The sequence below is a fragment of the Marmota marmota genome, unplaced genomic scaffold (genome assembly GCF_001458135.2).
Source record: "Marmota marmota marmota unplaced genomic scaffold, marMar, whole genome shotgun sequence".
Taxonomy (NCBI): Eukaryota; Metazoa; Chordata; class Mammalia; order Rodentia; family Sciuridae; genus Marmota; species Marmota marmota.
In genome coordinates, this window is record NW_026000082.1 from 4,411,326 (window position 1) to 4,432,342 (window position 21,017).

At 32.0% G+C, this 21,017-nt stretch overlaps 1 protein-coding gene across 1 annotated transcript in view; it reads left to right on the top strand.

Moving 5' to 3' along the window:
- Dock7 (dedicator of cytokinesis 7) overlaps window positions 1-21,017 on the top strand; it is a 181,412-nt gene that overhangs the window by 112,775 nt on the left and 47,620 nt on the right. The window contains exons 27-31 of the mRNA XM_048816301.1: window positions 34-147; window positions 1,615-1,785; window positions 3,437-3,576; window positions 9,440-9,609; window positions 11,298-11,552. Coding sequence (XP_048672258.1) covers window positions 34-147; window positions 1,615-1,785; window positions 3,437-3,576; window positions 9,440-9,609; window positions 11,298-11,552 — 850 coding nt within the window. The remainder of the gene's footprint in view (window positions 1-33; window positions 148-1,614; window positions 1,786-3,436; window positions 3,577-9,439; window positions 9,610-11,297; window positions 11,553-21,017) is intronic.

Below are 21,017 nucleotides of genomic sequence, written 5' to 3' on the forward strand. Positions count from 1 at the left end.
TAATTGGTTTTTGCTTTATATTCCATTTCCTAGGACACAGAAATGGTTGAGAGACTCAATATAAGCCTTGCATTCTTTCTCAATGATCTATTGTCTGTTATGGACAGAGGATTTGTCTTTAGCCTTATAAAGTCCTGCTATAAACAGGTAATATATAATAAGTAGTAATTAGTCATAAAGTAATTTAAATGTTGTTAGCTCTTTCCAGAGCTGGAGGTTTCAGAGCACGTTCATTTATTGGTATTAAAACAAAAAAGTAGCATAAACTAATGTATTGTTATTACTAAGGTGAAAGTATATTTGTTTTATCAGGGCACAAGCACTTTGGCATGTTTTGCTATTAGTACAGTGGCTTCTGTTGAGTTGTAGTGGTTCACTCATGATTCTTTAATTCCCCTTCTGGAGCAGATAGTCAGATCAGTAGTAATGTAAAGCAGCCTCAAGATACCAGGCAGGGGCAGCATTTATACAGCATGAACAGCTAACTGAATTGCTTGTGTTTTGAGTAAGTTTTCAAAGTAGCTGCATTTTGCTGTATATTTCTCCTACTCTATAATCTTTGACCTTATAGAGGTCTGCTGAAGTCCATAATATTATTCATTATCTTGGCTTTAGTTAACTTAAAGCATCCTGGACTTCTTCCACAAACTGCTGATTTTGTTCTAAAATTTTTATGAACTGATTAATGAAACCTGCCTTTCAGGAAATATTAATTGTTGGTCCTGACAGGGCACGTGGTTGTGAGCTATATCATTGTTCCAGAAGTAACTTCTAAAGGAACTTTAAAAATTATATAGATCTCTGTGTCCCATTGCAGAATTATTAAGTTTTAATCCTAGTTGGAGGTCAAGGGTAGTGTGAGACATGATGTTTATGAAGCACTTCCCACATGGTCCACAGATGAATTTTGGGTAACTACTGGTTAAGAATTCTATTTGGCGATATGAAATTTAAAATTCTGAAGACCTGCTTTATTGGATGTCTTTATTGTTTCTTTTAATAGCGTTAACTAACTATACTTGGGCACTGACCTACTTGAAATATTTGCAAAACTTTGTTTTTGTTTTACCTTTTTTCCTAGAATTTTATATTCTATTGCAACCAAAAGTCATCCTGTCTTATTCTTGATGTATGAACCCCTATACTTGCCAAACATTGAGCTTGTCCCTAGGGATACTGAAACTTTTTAGTCAGTTTATCATCTGACTCCCAAATAGCTTACGATGTAGCTGGGAAAATAGTCAATTATAAATATTATAAATATAGGTGAATGCAAGATGCTATAAAAAGAGTAGATAGTTCATTTTTAGTGATATTAGGTTATTTTGTTGGTATATTTTTCCTTCACAAAGTAGATTTTCAAGAAGTATTTATTAATGCTAAAGGTAACATTACTTTTAGGTTAGTGAAATTCATTTATACAGTAAATCTTTTAGTTTCAAATTTTTAACTTCATTGGTAACTCTGGAAAAAGCTGGTACTGTTGTTAAAATTATAAAAGCCAAAACTGTTCACTGAGTACTATCCTTTAATTCTTTTATCTGTCATTCTAATATCAGTGATAGAAAAATAACGTATCGATTAATGTTGTCTTATTTACACAATACTTACAAGGTGTCTTCAAAGCTTTATTCACTATCAAATCCAAGTGTCCTGGTGTCTTTGAGGCTGGATTTTCTACGAATCATCTGCAGCCATGAGCATTATGTTACATTGAACTTACCCTGCAGCTTACTTACTCCACCTGCATCTCCATCACCTTCTGTTTCCTCTGCAACATCTCAGGTATGCAAAGTGTGTAAGCATACATATAAAGTTCACCTTTGTGAAAAGGTTTTAAACAATGGAAAAATGATAATACTTATTGAGTAATAGCTGTATGATAGGCTCAGTTTCAAATGCATTATGAATGTTAGCTCATTTAATCCTTAGAACAACTCTAGGAGGTAAGTTCCATTATTATCCCCACCTTACAGTTAAGAAAATGGAAACATAGAAAGTTTACTAAGTAAAAAATGGCAGCTTTGAACCAAGAATTTGTTTTAGAGTCTATGCCTCTACTTTGTGGGTACATGATAATTAGTAAGGATCAATACCCGTGAAAGGAAGGGGGGGGGGAATGAAGCGTAACTAAGCAGAGAAAGAAATCAAATTGCAGTGTAGGCTTGCCAAGCCCCACCTAACTTGTATTTAGAAAACCCGAAGGAAACTAGATGAACATTTAATTTTCAGTGGGTAGCACTTGATATAAACAACTAGCAGTTTCTCTAATGATAAAAAAGGGTAATTGTAATAATTAGTGAATATGTCCTCTCATATAGATTGAGATTAAGGGATTTTTATAGTTTTAGTACTAAAGAAGTCAAGATTTTCCTCCTTCCTGGCAAAGCACTCTTTCTGCTATGTTATTCCTGAGGTAAGCAAGCTACTTTCTTAAGCTCTCGATGTCTAAAGTCAAAGTTGAACTTAATTCTGTTTTCAAGATATTAAATTCTCAAATGGAATTTGATGAAAAGAAATAGTTAAATTCCCCTAGAAAGACTGAAAAACATCAGAAAGCACCCACAACTTTTCATTTTATCTTTGCAACAAATTTGGATCAACCCATTGGCAATTTTCTACTTGGTTAGCACATCATTTCTATAGTGAATCAAGCTGATCTTTTACTTTCTTTTCCTATCTTCTGCCAAGATGTGGAAAACCTGTAATGAAACATTTGTTTGTCTGGCTCCTTACTGAATATTGCATTTAGCCAGGAAATTCTCACAGCATTTCTTTTGAGAGGGAACCTGAGTTTTATGTATTTATTAGGAGATGATTTCTCTATAGAGATATCTGAAATCTGTTATTCTTCTTTAAAACCCTTCATGTGTGATTCTGAATATGGAATATATATTGGAAGAATGCTATTTCACAATAGTGAAACTTTAAGAAACTCAGTAAGTAGACCACAGAAAGATAATAATTCTAGAGGTAATATATTCTGTAAAAAATAACTTGGTATTTGGAATTTCTGTACAAAAACCAGTACCCTTGACTATAAATATTTCTCTTGTACTCTGGGATGAGTGTATATTCTAACATTTGCCTTGTTCCCCTTGAGAATATGATATTGTGAATGTTAGGCGACTTAGAGAATAAAGAAGAAAACAAATAGAAGATTTTCTGTGTGAGAGAAAGGAAATTAATTAAATTTTCTATTAATCAATTTTAATAATAAAATGATTACATTAGTGAGATGATTTGTCATGGTTTCCTATACCAAAAATAAGCAGTTTCTTTCTCTGATGCTGTTAATACTAATATAAAATAAGCTACCCGAGGTACTGTTTATCTCTTTTTAATAATGCTAACATTTCATTCGTTGTGCTGCTCTCACTGTAGGGTATTTTGTTGCACAGCTGTTATACTTTTGTTCTACTTCACTCCCCAACAGAGTTCTGGATTTTCCACAAATGTACAAGACCAGAAGATTGCAAATATGTTTGAATTGTCTGTGCCTTTCCGCCAGCAGCATTATTTGGCAGGCCTTGTGTTAACAGAGCTGGCTGTTATTTTAGACCCTGATGCTGAAGGGTAAGTAGACCAGTTTTTGCCTGTACAATGGAGAGTGGGACAGAAGCATCTCACACTGCCTAAGAATCTCTACTTTTCTGTTCACCAAGTTCAATATGTATATAATTTCTGTATTTCCTCAAAGAAAGACACTTTTTTTTCATATTTTGTTGCCTCTGAATTTGAGATTTGTCTTAAAACTGATAGTTTTAATGAAAATAATATTAAAGATAATAAACCAGCATGGTTTATTTCATAGCATTCTTTTTCTTTTTAATTGTACATAAAATATATTGTGTATATTAGTAGATGTACTCAGACTTACCAAAAAACAGTAGGTACTTTTCATTTAAGGAAAATAGACTAATTTCTTATGATATCCCAAGTGAAGAAATTTCTATGGATTATTTTATTCAAAAATTTCACTATAAACAAATCTTAGACTTTCAAAGCTTCCAATGTTATGATTACTTTTAGATTTTTAGAAATTGAAAAGAAGGGATACTGTTCAATAACTTAAATTTATTGGTATAGCTTAATGAGGCCTGGAGATACAGCTCAGTGATAGAGAACTTGCCTAATATGTGTGAATGGGAGCTCTGGATTCAACCCACAGCAAAGGAAAGAAGGGAAGAAGGAAGCAGAAACAAGAAAGGAAGGAAGGTAGTTAATTTGTGGTCTAGTATCCTTTATGGGCAATGTCCATCTTAATATTTGCATGGCACAGTGGTACATATCTATAGTCCCAGTTAATCAGAAACCTGAGGCAGGAGGATTGGCAACATAGAAAAATTGTGTCTCCTTTTAAAAAGTACAAAACCAAAAACTGACCATAATACATTTGATTAGTGGATTTGCTTGTTGTTTTTTTCAGTACTGGGGATTGAAAGCAGGGGCTTGCATATCTCTAGCGCTGAGATATAGCCCCGGCTCTTTTGTTTGCTTTTATTAGTGTATTATAGTTATAATAATGAGATTCATTTTGACATATTTATAAATGCATATAACATAATTTGCTCCATTTCAATCCTCAGTATTTCCCTTTTCTCTTCTTTCCTCCCTCCTCTGACCCCCTTCCTCTACTCTATTAGGTCCTTCTTATATCTATGGTTTCTTTAATTGGTTTATTATCATTAATTTAATTTCAGACAGGGTTTCACTGAGTTGCCTAGGCTGGCCTCAAATTTGTGATTTTTGTACCTCAGCTTCCTGAGTAGAATTATTTGGTTCAATTAAAAATTTTTTTTCTGATAATATGATCATTAATCTTATAATACAGATCAACCTCATATAAGGTTTCCGTAAAACAAGATTTACCATTAAACAGGTTTCACTAGGGTTCTTTGATTATTTGAGGAGCAGATGAAAGAGGAGGCTTATGAAGTTCTTAGCAATATGTCCTGGCCATAGTCAATACTCAAAAATATTTTAAAGGCCAAATATTTTATACATGAAAGACATGGCTTTTGTTTTTTTAAATAATGGTTTATTTAAACATTGGTTTAAATAAATAATGGTTTATTTAAATAATGGTTTATTTAAACATAACAATGGCAACCTCCTATATTTGGAATATATTTTTGAAACAGTAGTTTTCATACTGCATTCTGTATGGTTCTAAAGAGGTATTTAATAGGTTTCTATGTAGGATGGAATGAGGTGTGTGCAGACTTTGGAATGTGGAGAGGGAAAACTAAGTGGATGAAACTCTGGACCTCCCAATCCTGCTTGCTACCACTTTCATATTTGGCATTTGACAAATGAATATGATGTCAATTGGAAAAAAATAAAGGGATCCACTGTCTGGGAAAAAAGCTGTTTTGAAAACAATTTGAATACACTAGGTTTCTTTAATAACTGGTATATTTCATTTGAACTTTTATTCCCAGTATTTTTGCTTAATATATCAGGATATTTTGGGTTGCAAGAAGTAGAAAATTCTCCTTCAAACTGGCTTTATTAAAGGAAGGTAAATTTATTATTTCATATTTGGAAGAAAGATAGGGTTTTTACACTGATTTGGCTCACCTGCCTGTCATGTACTGCCATGGTCACCAAAGCTATGCAGGTTCCTGGGTGGATTAGATTAGTTCTGCTTAAATATGATCCATAGATTCAGTGGTATGTCTGTTACAGGGCACCATATGAGGAGCTGGTGCCCAAACATAAGTCACTTATGTCTCGAAATACAATATTGGGCCCATAGGACTTTTGATACTATTATTATTGTGAGACCTACTCAACTAAGGGAGCAATGAATTGATTGCTCTTCTCAGACTATCACAAAACAGCCAACCAGATGGCTGTTTTAAGTAGCAGGGCTGGTCTGATCAGGATCTACTCCTGAAATTGGAGATGGAGTCAGCTTGTCCTGAGCAATAGGGAAGGAATGTAGACCTGAACAAAATTAGTTCAAGGAGGAAGAAAGGTAAGGGGAGCACAGATCGAATAGGAGCTCAGTAGTATCTGCTATAAAGAATGGAGCATTTTAGCAGTCAGATATTTCTCCATTGAGATTTCTTTTCCACATCCAGAATCAATTCCTTAGCACAAGTTCATGTAAACACAAAACTGATGAAAGAATTCTTTACTGCTTTTTTGCCTCTTCAAGCTAGGATGCGTTGGTCTTTGACCCTTAGAAAGGTTTTCTGTACAATCCAAAAAGTAATGATAGTTGTGTTCACTACCACCTTTTCTTGTGCATTCAGTTAAACAAGATATTGGAAGAGCTTGAAATAGTAATGTGTTAGATTATCTTAACTTTTACTCCTGTTTGTCTCTTCCTTTTCCTACTCTTTCCTGTACCCAATCCATTACCCAATCCTGTACCCAATTCAACAGGTTCTACCTCCAAAATATATGTCAAATTCAGCCACGTTTTTGAATCTGCACTACTATTTTTCTGATTATACTTCCATCTTTGCCTCCTTAAAATTATTTTGTTTATACAGCTGCCTTAATGGTCTTTTGAAAGTGGGAATCAGCTTATGCCATTACCTGGCTTAAATATTCAGTGTGTGTATATATTTTAAATAGTACTTAGAATAAAATCAAATGTTATTGTCTACTCCCACCAATCTCTTCCCTCCTCTCATTATAAGATCTAACCATTCTGACTGTTTCTGAAATATACCCAGCTCATTTCCATCTTAGGGCTTTACAGTTTTCTTTGCTTGAAGCAATACTCAACTGGCCTTAGGCTCTCAACATACCCATTTCTTCCCATAATTCTTCAGCTCAGCTTTCCACTCAAAACATCTCAGTGAGGTTTCATTGACAATTCAAACTAAATTATAGCCATGTTGCCCTTACCATAATCATTCTTAACCATATAACATTGTTTTGTTTTCTATAAAACATTTATCTGATATTTCCTTTTTTCTTGGTTTGTATCTTTCCATTAGAATGTGAGCTCAGAAACTAGGCATAGTGGCACATACCTGTAATCCCAGCCCCTCAGGAAGCGGAGGTAGGAGGGTCACAAGTTCTAGACCAGCCTCAGCAACTTAACAAGACCCTGTCTCAAAATAAAAAGTAAAAAGGACTGGGGATGTAGCTCAGTGGTAAAGCCCCCCTGGGCTCAATCACCAATACATATTCATTTAATTAAAAAAAAAAAAAAACAGGAATGTGAGATCGGGGAGCCCAAGAGCAAGCATCTATTCCTTTTTGTTTACTGCTGTGCCTAAGAATTGTGTCTAGCACAAAGTTGACATTTAGTAACTATATGTTAATTCAACGAATCAGTGATTGTGAGAGACATCTCTTGTCTTGAATTTTACATTCTTGAGAGGTATAGAGATGACATGCAGCATATATTGTCCTAGATCATTGAGAGGAATCTTTGTACTCTATCTGCTCTCTAAGTAATCAAGAATAATTCCTTGAGTGGCATAATATGTTCTATAATTCACCAAAGATTTGCTCTTTTTTAAAAATATGTTTTAAGTTGTAGATGGACACAATATCTTTATTTATTTATTTTTTAATGTGGTGCCGAGGTTTGAACCCAGTGCTTTACACTTACAAGGCAAGTGCTCTACCGCTGAGCTACAGCCCAAGACCCAAAGATTTGCTCTTTAGAAACTTTCATATAGTTAGAAAATTAAAACTAAAAGAATATACTATGATTAAATGCTAATTTTATGGTACATAGTTCTTTAGAAGATTAGAGGACTTACCCCTTGATTATACCATTTGTATTATTATTTAAAAAGAAACTTTTTTTAGTTGTTGATGTACCTTTATTTTTTATTTATTTATATGTGGTGCTGAGGATTGAACTCAGTGCCTCACACTTACGTGCCAGGCAAGTGCTGTGCCACTGAGCCAGCCACAACCCCAGCCCCTGTATTATTATTTTTGTTATTATTATTTTAGTGTCGCTTTCTCTCTGGCTAAAGTGAATTCCTTAAAAATAAGGACAATGTCTTAAACATTGAGAATAGACCATTACAGATCTTGCATAAATATATATTTAATAGTTGAATGTGACTGAGTTATATAATCATAGGGAAAAGCTTCAAGAAAGCAGACAGGTAGAATTTAGGCAGGTTGAAGTCTAGCTCTGATAGTTGCTTAGAGATGAGTAATATCTATCCAGGTTTAAGAATCATTTGTAGTGATACAAGAAGTAAAAGGGGAGAACAGAAAGCAAATTTCTAGAATCTAAGCCTTGAGATTGGGTGATAGTTTCCATCCTTCCTCATATTCCCTATCAGAAAAAAATACTGAGAAGAGAAAATGTAAGATGATAAAATGTCAGAAAACTGGAGAATGTGAACTGAGATATATGTGTCTGTTAGATGTGGTTCTTTACAGTGCTTAAAACTACATTTTTTGAATAAAAATCTAGAAGAAAGAAATCTCCAGGAAGCTTTCATATACAGTTATGTAAAATGCTTACAATCAAGGAATCTGGATTAGGACTACCTGCTATCAAATCACAACCTTTTCAATATTGAAAATGCTTATTTGAAAAAAGAAGGAAAGAACTTGATGAGGGGGAACATTGAAGCTCTTACAGAAAGATGGAGTTCATTGACCATATTTAGAAATTACTTTTTGAGAGAAGGTACAATGTTTTCTGAGACAAAAAGAAAATATGATTTTGGTAAGTGTAAAGATGGGCATGTGTAAAAGATCTGGCCAGAGCAATTTTAGAATGGTCCTTCTTTCCTAAGATACAGAGAGAAGTTATAGGTAAGGTCTTCAATCAAGTTTGTTAAGAGGCTTAAGAAGAGAGAGTTCTAAAACTGGTGCTAAGTGCAGCATTAAGGGCCAGTTAGAATGGATTGATTTTTAATAAGGATGATTACATAGTCAAAGTGTCTCTAAGAGACAAAGAATGTAGAAAGGGAGAGTTACCCTTGCTAGTGTATTAGCTCAGTGAAAACTGAGGGGGGATCGGGAGTCTATTAACTAGAGATGTCAGAGAGACACCATTCTGTGGACTACATGGACCATAAGGTAGAAGATTCTTTTTTCAGAAAAAGGAAAGAATTTATTTTTGGTAAATGGGAAAAGATCTGATTTGATGAAATACAGTTTAAAGCTATTTAAAATTTATTTTTTGAAAAAAATGTTACTGTAAGTGCACTTAAAAATTTTTAATTTTCAAATGTACTAATGAGGAGTTAAAATGTTCAGTTTTACTCCTAAGTGAATTTGCTTAGTAATTCCTTTTTCCCCAGTTCTTAATTTATACAATTTTATATTTTCATATTGTTTTATTTATTTTAAAAGGGAATACATGCATATAAATGGCAAAGTTAAGAAATGAACAAAATTGATTTAGTACCATGACTTACTGTTTGTTTTAAAGATATTATCTAATCTCTGTGACCTTACTACTACTTCTTCTTCATCTCTTCTTTTTAAATAGACTCTTTGGATTGCATAAGAAAGTCATCAATATGGTACACAATTTACTATCCAGTCATGACTCTGACCCACGGTACTCTGACCCCCAGATAAAGGCTCGAGTGGCCATGTTGTATCTACCTCTGATTGGTATTATCATGGAAACTGTACCACAGCTATATGATTTTACAGGTACTTGATATGATTAAGACAAATTTTAAAGCTTCGTGTCTAAAAGTGTTAGAAAATATCTCAAGGATTATTTTATTTTAGCAAAACAAATGTAAAGAAACATACACTGATAAATATTTAACCATATTGTTGAAAAACTTTTGATTGTGTAAGGGAATTCACTATAAAATCCATGTAAGTAGTTTATAGGATGAATATAAAAATAATAATTTTGTAACAATGTATACCTACTTTTTAGGTTTGTTTTTGTGAGTATGTACTATACATCTTTAAAAAGATACAAGGAAAGTTGACATGTTCTGCTACTCTCAGTGTCAACTTTATTCATATATGTACATAATGGAAACTAATATTCACCTGAGTTTCAAGAATTATGCTCATTATTAACACTGTTAATAAGTTGAAGTTAAATTGCTTCTTAAAAACTAGAATCCATACAGTTTTATTTCTCTTGCTTTAAATATTTACATTTTTACTTAAATTAGACTACTTAAATGTAGAATTTTGGTTGCAATAATATTTTCTGTGAATAAATTTTAACTAATAATTAGTCTCATAAAGAATACCCAATTTAATAAAACCAAAAACATTTTCTGAATACCTGATGTGTATTAAGAACGTCATATGATGCTACAACAAAGATAACTAACTCTTTGCCTTTAAGGGACTAATAGTTGAGTATAATCTTCCCAGTATTTTGATCTTAAATTGATCTTAAATTCTTAAGAATTTCCTTACTTGAAGGTAGAAATGTTTATATTATTTTATCTTTTTTTAAAACTAGGAAGTTAAAGTTCTCCACAAGTTCGAAATTATTACTGTAGAAATGAATTCATGTTTAAAATATGTTTAAATCGTAAATTTAATGATAAATATCACTTGGTTTGAGTGTCTGGGTCCACCTTTAGGCAGAATTTTTTTTTTTTAAATATTTGCAATCATACAAAAAAACAGACCACATACTCTAGAAATGTTGGAAAAAATGAGAAAAAGTCAGATGTCATGAATGCATAAAATATATGTAGATGATAGTCTATTTTATCAGTTATTACCATAAAATATTCACAAATCTATTATAAAACATTATATAATTCATCAAAATTTACACAGAGTATACATGATGCCATTCACATTTGAGAGAAATGTAAAAAGATGCAGTATTAAATCATAACTGCACAAAGTTAACTATAGTACATACTAGACTACTATTGCTGTTGCAGTGAATTCAAGTGTGGTGAATATTTGCTGGAAATGCTGTATGACAATCATCAATCTCTGTGAGCAGTTCACCTGGCCAATAAATTATGTATCAGTAAAAAAAAGATCTCTGAAGGTCCTTGCCTATTTTTCACTGTATAAAATGCAGATAACATACAGAATATGTGTACTGTTTATATTATTGGTGAGGCTTCTAGTCAACAGCAAGCTATTGGAAGGTAAGTTTTTGAAAAGTCAAAATTTACGTTAAAAAAGGTTACATATAGATTTTTGATTCTGGAGGTCTGCATCTTTATACATTTTTATAATTTCATATTTTATACTTTCATATACTTGCATTGTTCAAGAATCAACTGTATATGTTAAAAGTATTTTCTTTTAAAGAATGATGGAGAATAGGGAAAAGAAATAGTGGCCTCAATAACTCTTAGTTGAGTTAAGCAGTTTTGTTCTATGTTTTTTTTCTTCAGAAACTCACAATCAACGAGGAAGACCAATTTGTATAGCAACTGATGATTATGAAAGTGAGAGTGGAAGCATGATAAGCCAAACAGTTGCCATGGCAATTGCAGGAACATCAGTCCCTCAGCTAACAAGACCTGGCAGTTTTCTCCTCACATCAACGGTAAAGCAGTCCTCCTACAGAAATTTTTTTCTGGAAGATATTTTTGAGGATGTGCTCATACTAACAGAGATTGTTTTATTAGCTCATGCAGAAGTACTCTGAGCTTTATTTATTGAATTAAAACATTAAAACTCCCAGAATATCTACATTGTTTTAAATACTATTATATCAAGCTTTATGGGATAAAACTGTTTTTTGTCATTTAGAATTATTGAAAATTGCCCTATTTTATAAAGCTCATTTTCTTTATTTCTAAAATCCATGCTTTTTATACTTTATCAGCCCCACGATATAGTGTCACTTGAGCAGTTGAGAATATTTTTTAATCTGTGAAGATTTATACTTTTTCATTGTTTTATAAATTGGTATTTACTATGTCCCTATATTTTTTCTTGCTATAAAAGAGAAGGGTATGTGTACCAAGAGGAGGCAAACTGCCAATAGAGCAAGTTCAAGTGCTAAAAGTTTTAAATGACTTTTTTTCAGAAAAATATATAATACTTATGAAATTTGTCCTCCTTGACAACTTTTTATAGCTTTATTAAGATGTTCAAAATTCACCTATTTTGGTGTTTATTATAGAGTTGTGCAGCCTTCAACTTAAATTAATTTCAGAACATTTTAATCATCCTAAAAAGAATCCTTATACCTATTAGCAGTTATTCCCCATTTCTTCCCAACCCCTAAATTAGAGAGTGACTAATCTACTTCCTATTTATATAGATTTGCCTATTCTGGGTATTTCATGTAAATGAAATTGGGTACCATGTGATCTTGGGTGTTTGACTTCTTTCACTGAACATAATATAATACTTTTGCAGTTCATCCATCCATGTTATAGCATGTATCAAAGCTTCTTTCTCTTTTTATTACCAAATAGTATTCCATTATCTTGACATACCAAAATTTTGTGTATCTCTTTGTCAGTTGGTGAACAATTTGGTCATTTCCACTTTGAGGCTGCTAGAAATAATGCTATTTCATAGTGAACATTTGTGTACATGTCTTTGTGTGCACACGTATTTTCATCTCTCTTAGCTACCCAAGAGTGAATTTACTGGATAACATGGTATCTCTACATTTAACATTTTGAGAAAATTTTAAGATCCTTTTTTTCCAGTGTGTCTGCACCGGTATTCATCCTCTCAAACAATGCATGTGAGCTCCTTTTCTCCAGATCCTCGCCAACACTCATAATTATTTGTTTTCTCAATTATAGTCATGTTTAATGAATATGAAGTGGCATCTCATGGTGGTTTTGCTTTGTGTTTCCCTAAGGATCTAATGATGTTGAGCACCTTTTCCTTTGTTCAGTGGCAAATTTTTCATTTGTCTTTGGAGAAACGTCTTTCCAGATTCTTAAATTGTATTATTCTTTACATTTATTGAATTCAGAAAGTTCCTTATTCTAGATAAAATCCCTTTTCAGATATTTAATTTGCAAAACTCCATGAATTATCTTTTCACTTTCTTAATGGTGCTGTTTGAAGTGCAAAAGTTTTGAGACTGGTTGTTTGTTTGCAGAAATTTATTAAAATTGATAAGATGTGGGGCTAGTGTTGTGGCTTAGTGGTAGAGTGCTTGTCTCTCATGTGTGAGGCACTGGGTTTGATCCTCAGCACCACATAAAAATAAATAAATAAAAATTAAGGTATTGTGTCCATCTACAACTTAAAAAAAAATTTTAAAGACATTGATAAGATGTTTAGTCTTCTATCTCATGAATGTCCATCTAGCTGCCTGTCAGAGGGCAAGCTGCATGCTTTCTGATGCCGCAAAAGTCCTTAAAATTTTCAAGATAACAAACCTAACTGTACTTCTATAAATGTGAAATCTATTGTTTTCATTTTATTTATTTGTTCTAATTAGTTATACATGACAGCAGAATGCATTTTGACCCATTGTACACAAATGGAGCCAACTTCCATTCTTGTGGGCATACAATGCAGAATCACCCCGGTCGTGCAGTCATACATGTACATAGGGAATAATGTCCGATCATTCCACTATCCTTCCTACCCCTTCTAAATGTGAACCCTTTTTTTAAATAAGTTTTTTTAAAACATTTTTCTATGTTAATCTTAGTGGGTTTTTTATAACTTTTATTTTATTTATTTATTTTTATTTGGTGCTGAGAATCAAACCCAAGGCCTTGCACGTATGAGGCAAGCGCTCTACCGCTGAGCCATAACCCCAACCCCTAAATGTGAATTCTTAAATCTTAAAACTAACAAACTGTATAATATAAGATACTTACAGATAAGTCATTATATAGTAATCTAAATCCCCAAACATTTTCTGTGGGACAATAAAAGGCTTACTTCCTTTTAAACAAATAAACAAGATTGTTGTAGCCAGATATATCCAAGTACAAAAGTTTTTAATTTTAGTGAATTCAGTTTATTAGTTTTTCTTGTCAATTGTGTTTTTGGTGATTTTTTTATATACAATAGAAAGTTATAAAGTGCATGTACAAAATCTAATAATAGAAAAAGCAGCAGTGTACTCAATGGTTATCCTAAGAAATAAAATGCCATGAATACCTTTGAAGTCTATTGTCCTTAATTCCATTCTTTCTTTCTCTCAAAATGACCACTATTCTCCATTTTATTGACCGTACTTTTCATTTTTTTACATGTCTAACTATGAAAAGTACACGAAACGCAAATGAGCAAGTTTTCAAAACATCAGAAAACAACTTTGTACTACCACTATGGACAAAAAAAGAGAACATTGGCTATCTTTCAAAAATCTTTGGTATGCTCTTTTCCAACCACAGCTTTCCCTCCCAAGTCATCCACTATCCTGACTAATGAAATAATGGCTTGATTTGCTTATGGTTTTGTTAAGTTTGAATTCCTAAATATCATAGTTTAGATTTACATTGTGTTTTTAATATTTATCCATGTTATAAGTTATAGCTATATTTCACTGATTTTAATTTCTGTATAATATTTCATTTTCTGAGATAATTTTGTTTATTTATCCATTCCTAGATAAGTAGGTGATTTGGGGTTATTACAAATAGCAATCTTATAGGTTTTCTTTTATATATCATTTATGCATATATACATATTTATTTAGGGTATTCTCTAGGACTGGAATTTGTTGATTTGAAAGAGTGATTAGACTCTACTATCTTCATCTTTACCAGATTATGCCCAACTATTTTCCAAAGGGTTTGTTTCAATTTATACTTGCAGTGTAAGGTCCCATTACTTTACATATTCATCAGTATTTAGAATTGTCAGACTTTGGTTTTTGCCAGTATGGTAATTTATAGTTGTATCTCATTTTAGCTTTCCTTTCCTCAGTGGTTTATAGAATATGCACTTTTGCATGGGTATGTTGGCCTTTTAGATTTTCTCTTTTGAAGTATCTAGAAGTTTTTTTTTCCCCATTTTCCGTTGAATTGTCTGCCCCTTTATAGGAATTTGTAGGAGTATATGTACATATTCTTGATCAAGTCCATTTTCAAGTATAAGTGGTTCAAATAGTTATTCTCTAAGACTGTTTTCATACTCTAAATTGTGAATTTGGAGGTTAGAACATCTAACTTAAAAATTTTTTAAATTTCCCAAATTATTTTCTGTCCCTTATTTAAGAAATTTGGGGGCATTGGTAGAGTACTTGCCTGGTATGTGTGAGGCCCTGCATTCAATCCCTAGCACCATCAAAAAAAAAGGAAAACATTTTTTCTCATTTCAAAATTTTGAAGTATTCTGCTGGGTTATTTTTTAAATGCTTTTTTTTATTCTTCCTTTAACATAATTCCAAAATTTATCTGGAATTGACTTTTTAATGTATAATATAATTTGAGGAGTCCAGATTCACATATATATTTATTTAGCATATTATACCAAATACTCTCATACCATTTATTGAAAGAGTATTTTCCCATTCACCTTTGGAAAAAAAAAAAAAGGAATGTTTTCCTTATTGCTCTGAAGTACTGCCCCTATATAGTTTAGAGTGTGGAAAACTCCTTAAACCTTAAAGAAAAAATTATTCTTGGCTGATGTTTTACCCTCTGTTTTTCTGCACAGATTTTAAAATCAGCTTGTAAAAATTCCACTGAATTAGAATTAACAAAACCCAATGAATTTTGGGGAGATTTTGATTAATATTGTATTGCATTATGGATCAATTTTGGAGAAAATGGATATTCTTACATATAAAATCTCCTAATTTTGAACACATTAGATTCCCTATTGTTTAGGTTACATTTAATATCTGTGAATACATAAACTTATGATTTCCACCACAGAGACTCAGCCCATCTTTTATAGATTTATTTTGGTCCTTGATCTTCTTTTAATGGTCATCTTTTGAAAAAACATAATCTGTCATCTTTTTTAAAAAATTTCTATTTTCTAACTTTTGATTGCTTTTATGTTGAAACAGTACTGATTTTTATACAGTGATTTTTGTTTCCATCAGAATTGCTAAGCTACTAATATGTTAATAAAAATTTTCTATTTATACAATCATATTATCTAAGAATAATGGCAATTTAGTTTCTTCCTTTCAGACTTTTTCATAATTTATTGTACTGACTAGGACATCCAGTACAATATTGAATAGAAATTGTAGTAGTTGGCATCCCTAAAAGGAAAACTTTTAACATTTCATTCTTAAATATATATTCCATAACTCTGTATTTTTTAATATACCCTCTATTGTATTATGGAAATTCCCTTCTGTCTGTAGTTCATGAAGAGTTTATTTTTTGCTTTGCCCTTTGCAGTGCTGGGGATCAAACCAGGGCCTCATACATAGTAGGCAAATGCTCTGTCACTGAGCTCTACCCATAGCCCAGAGCTTTATTTTTCAATCTTCAATAGTCATTGAATTTTATCAAAAACTTTTATTTTATGTGTTGACATGCTTATTTATTTTGCATTTAATCTTTTGATGTGGTCTGCTTGTCTTTCTATTATTAAGCCAACCTTGAAATCCTGAATTAAATTCAGCTTTTTCATGGTTGTATATTGGTATATTTGTCTTGCTGGTATTTTATTTAGGATTTATATATTTATGTTTATAAGTAAGATTGCCTGTAACTCTTCTTTCTCATAATGTTCTTTTAAGATTTGAACTCAAAGTTAGGTTAACCAATTAAAATGAGCTAGAGTTTCCTCTTTTTACTCTGTTCTTTGCAAGTACTTGTTTAAGATTAGAATTATTTCTTCCTGAAATATTTGGAGAACTTGTGGGAGAAACCATCTGTGCCTGGAATTTTTTGAAAGTTTTTAAATTACTGATTTAATTTCTTCCACAACTGTAAGACTGTTCAAGTTTCCTGTCTCCTTATACTAGTTTTTGTAAATTGTATTCTAATGGAAAAATTATTCAAATTTCTTAGCATATAAAGTTGTTCTAAATATCTTGTATGGTCTTTATTGTCCATACCATCTGTAGTAGATGTAAATAAACCCTTTCATTTCTGTGACTAGCTTTTCGTACCTTTCTTATCTTAATCATCTCTTCAGAAATTTGGAGTGTATCTTTAGTACCAGTTTGGGGATGTTCTTGATCCTCTCTTTTGAATTGTTTATTATGTTTTTAAATTTCTAGTTGTAAAAATTGGTGATTTTTGGCCTAATTGGATTCTCAAATAGGACTTAACTGTGTGGTTTTAATTAGTCTGTTATATTTTGGGCAATTGATTTTATGTATAATACATGGTTAATTTTTAAAAATATCTCATATCAAAATGGACGAATGTTCTTCAATTTTTTGTCACAGTTTTCTGTATATTTCTGTTATTCCCCATTTCAATCTTAGCCTTTTTTGAGTTTTGTCTGCTATTCTAATACCCCATTACAATTTTAGTTCAGTCATTTCTCCTTGTTCTATCAGATTTTTGTTTCTTTTGTGGCCTGATTATGAGGTATTCAGAAATTTAAATTATTGTATATTTTAGGTGAATTGTACCTTTTTTCAACATGTTTAATGCTTTTAAAAAAAGTATAGTTAATCCTGGTTTCTTTTGCCTAGTGTTTATAAATGTCGTGAGTTTTTTTATCCTTATTCTTTCAATATACTTGTATCATATGTAAAATGTATCTTATAAATAGCATAGTTAGATTTTGTCTTATATTTTTAAAAATGTGGCCTGGTAATCATTCCCTTTCACTAAAGTTTTTAATTATTATATTTAGTATAATTAAATTTAATGCACTTAGCTTTTTCTTTTTAATTTATATTGTTTCACCTATTATGGTTTTTTGTCTCATTTACTGACTTCTATTGGATTTTTTCCCTCATTTTCTCCCCATGCCACCTGCTTTTCCCTACTCATTTGAAAGTTATACAATCTGTTTCTTTTCTTTTTGTGATTACATTATGAATCATGTTATTCTTTTAAATTACCAAATATAATATTAATCGTATCTTTATTTTCCCATTAGTTAAAAGAAGGATCTTAGAACAGGTTGACTCTACTTACCTCTCTCCCAATTTAAAATAATTTTCATGCATTTTTATTTATAAATATCATTATAGTTCTCATGGAAGTATTATTTAAATTATCATTATCACTACGGCTATATAGAGCCAGTTATTATTTAGATTTGCATGTGTGTTCACCATGTTTTTTGTTCTTTGTTCTTTTATGAATTCCTGATCTTCTATATGAGATCATTTTTCCTCATTGTGAAATATATCCTTTAGAATTTTCTATGCTGTGGGTTTGCCTGTGATAAACTGTCTCAGTGCTTATTAGAAATATGGTTTTATTTGACTTTCATTTTTTAGATTAAAAAATAGAATCTGAGTATTCTAGTTTATTTATGTAAGCTGAGAACATTGCTCCCACTGTCTTCCCATTTCCATTGCTGCTGTTGATAAGTCAGCTGTGACCTAACTTGCCTCCTTGAAGATAATCTGTTTTTTCTGTTGCTTCTTTATGATATTCTTCTAAGAATGGTTTTCTGTGAATTCACTGTGTTGAATTGTTTAATTTCTTATATTTATCCTGATTTGTACTTTATGAGTTTATTTTTTTAATCTGATTCAAAATTTTTCTTCAGTTCTTTAAAATTCTCAGCTACTAACTGTCTAAATTTAATGGCCTCTTCTCCATTCTGTTTCTCCTCTCTTTGTATTCCAGTTATATGCTAATCCTTTTTATCATATCCTCTTTGTCTTTCTCTTCTTCTGTATAATCCATCTTTTTGCTTAATCTATATTCTAGTTAACTAATTCTTTTCTTTACTATACCTGATATTACATTAAACCAAAACATTGAGGTCTTAATATGGTTATTGTGTAAATTTTTCTCAGTTTTCTAAGTTCTGTTTGCTTCTTCTGTCCCCCTCACCCCCCAAAAAAATCTTTTTATACTTTCAAGTTTGATTATTTTTAGTTAGATGAGGGTTTGATTTACCTTGTTCAGCATTGTCCAGAACAGAAGTCCCTCCTTGTTTTTCTTTATAGTTTTGCCACCTTTTTTTATTTTCTCTTTTGGTCTGTTTTCTGTTAGAATGAAACATGAGAAACTGAGTAATTTAGAAAGGAAAGAGGTTTATTTAGCTCACAGTTTTGGAGACTGAAAGTCCAAGATCAGGCAGCTCTTATCAGTTTCAGCTCTGGTGAAGACCATCTTGGCTAAGGTACCACATGGCACATATCATTATGGCAGAGGTCTTTGGAGAGGGAGAGAGCACATGGTGAGGCAGGAAGTTAGAGAGACCAGAGAGGGATCAGTAATGATTTCCCTCTAGGCTCCGCGTCTTAAAGGTCCCATCAGTTTTTAACACGTTGCCACATTGAAGACCAGACTTCCAACACATGAACCTTTGAGGTAATGTTTTTGGCAATATACCAAAATAATATTTTGTTCACCTTTACATGATTTTTATCCTTTTTATGACTATATACTATGAATACTATATGAGAGGCATTCATGTTGATATGTACCACTGCAGTTTGTAATCTATTATATGAAAGTATTATACATTATATATTCTATCTCAAAGGAAGTTTATGGTGTTTGCACTTTTTGACTATTACAAACAACGATATCAAAAGGTTTCACTAGGGTGTGTACCCAGGAGTGGAATCATAGTATATTCCTTCTAAAATTTGAAGTTTTTGCCTTTTGCATTTAAGTTTCTTCTTTATCTGGAATTTAGTTTTGATAGAATGGTGCAAGGTCAGACAGAATCCACTTTTTTTTCTCCCACCAGGGAAATCATTTGTCTCAATATTATTAAACTGTTCATCCTTTCACCACGGACCCACAGTTTTAGCTTTGTCATAGATCATATTTTCAAATATGCATAGGACATTCTTTTTGTTCTCTGTTAGATTATTTGTCTGTCCATATGCCAAAATCACTGACCTTATCATTCTCATTTTTAGCAGCATTCCTATCTGGTAGAGCAAATTTATCTCCCCTACCCGCTACCATTCCACCTGGTTCTTTTTCCAAAGTGACTTACATATTATTGGCTTCTGCTGTTCCCCTTAAGATTTTTTTTAAAATATTTTTTTTAGTTATAGATGGACACAATGCCTTTATTTTATTTATTTATTTTTATGTGGTGCTGAGGATCACACCCAGTGCTTCACACATGCTAGGCGAGTACTCTACCACTGAGTCACAATCCCAGCCCTCCCCTGTTAAATTTTAAAAATCAGGTTATCAGATTTCCTGACTGGGGTTTTGATTAGGATTGCATTGATCCTATAGAAATTTTAGAAAAAAACTGACATTGTTACAATATTGAGTTTTTTCGTTTCTTTAACTTCCTTTCAATTTTGTCACAATGTTATTGGCAGTTTATATGGGGTATAAGAAATGTCAATGTGTGCCTGTTGGTAAAGTTTAAAGTTCAGAATAATTTTTCAGTTGCATTTCTAAATAGTAGGTACTTGAAAATTCAGTGCATTGTTGCATATCTGAAAGTTTATTTATAAAAAGTATCTACTTTTAAAACAAATGAATATTTTCTTATGAGTGAGATTGTAGATTTTGGATGAGATTCAAAGTTATTTGCACCTAGATCAGTTATTTGTACCTAGATCAGGAAGCACAGCATAGTGGTTAAGTTAATTTATGTAGGTGAATTCACTTATATGTGCTTGAGTACATGAAAGAGAGTAGACATAGTGAATAAGAGCTTGGACTCTAGAGCCACATTTTCTGCATTTGAATACCAGTCTCACTGTTGATTACATAACACTCCTGATGGCTCAGTTTTCTTGCTGTAAGATGGGATAATATTTTTCTCTGATAATAATATTTTTCTACTACTGTAAGGGGTAAGTAAATTACTATATATAAAGTGTTTACTATATTACCTAAAGCCAAAGTAAGTATTATGAAATTATTAGCTGCTACCATTATTATGCAGAGTCGAGAGAAGATCTGGAAGGTAGTTAAAATCATGACCCTGCCATTTAAGTATGTTCAGTTTTCCAGGGTCTTTCCTCTCAACATCCCTTTCACTGATTTCCCATTATTATTTACTATATTTATCAACCAAATATTAGAACATGATATAAAGATGAGGAGCGTAGACTTTAGAATCTGGTTAACTAAAATCTTACTTTTTGT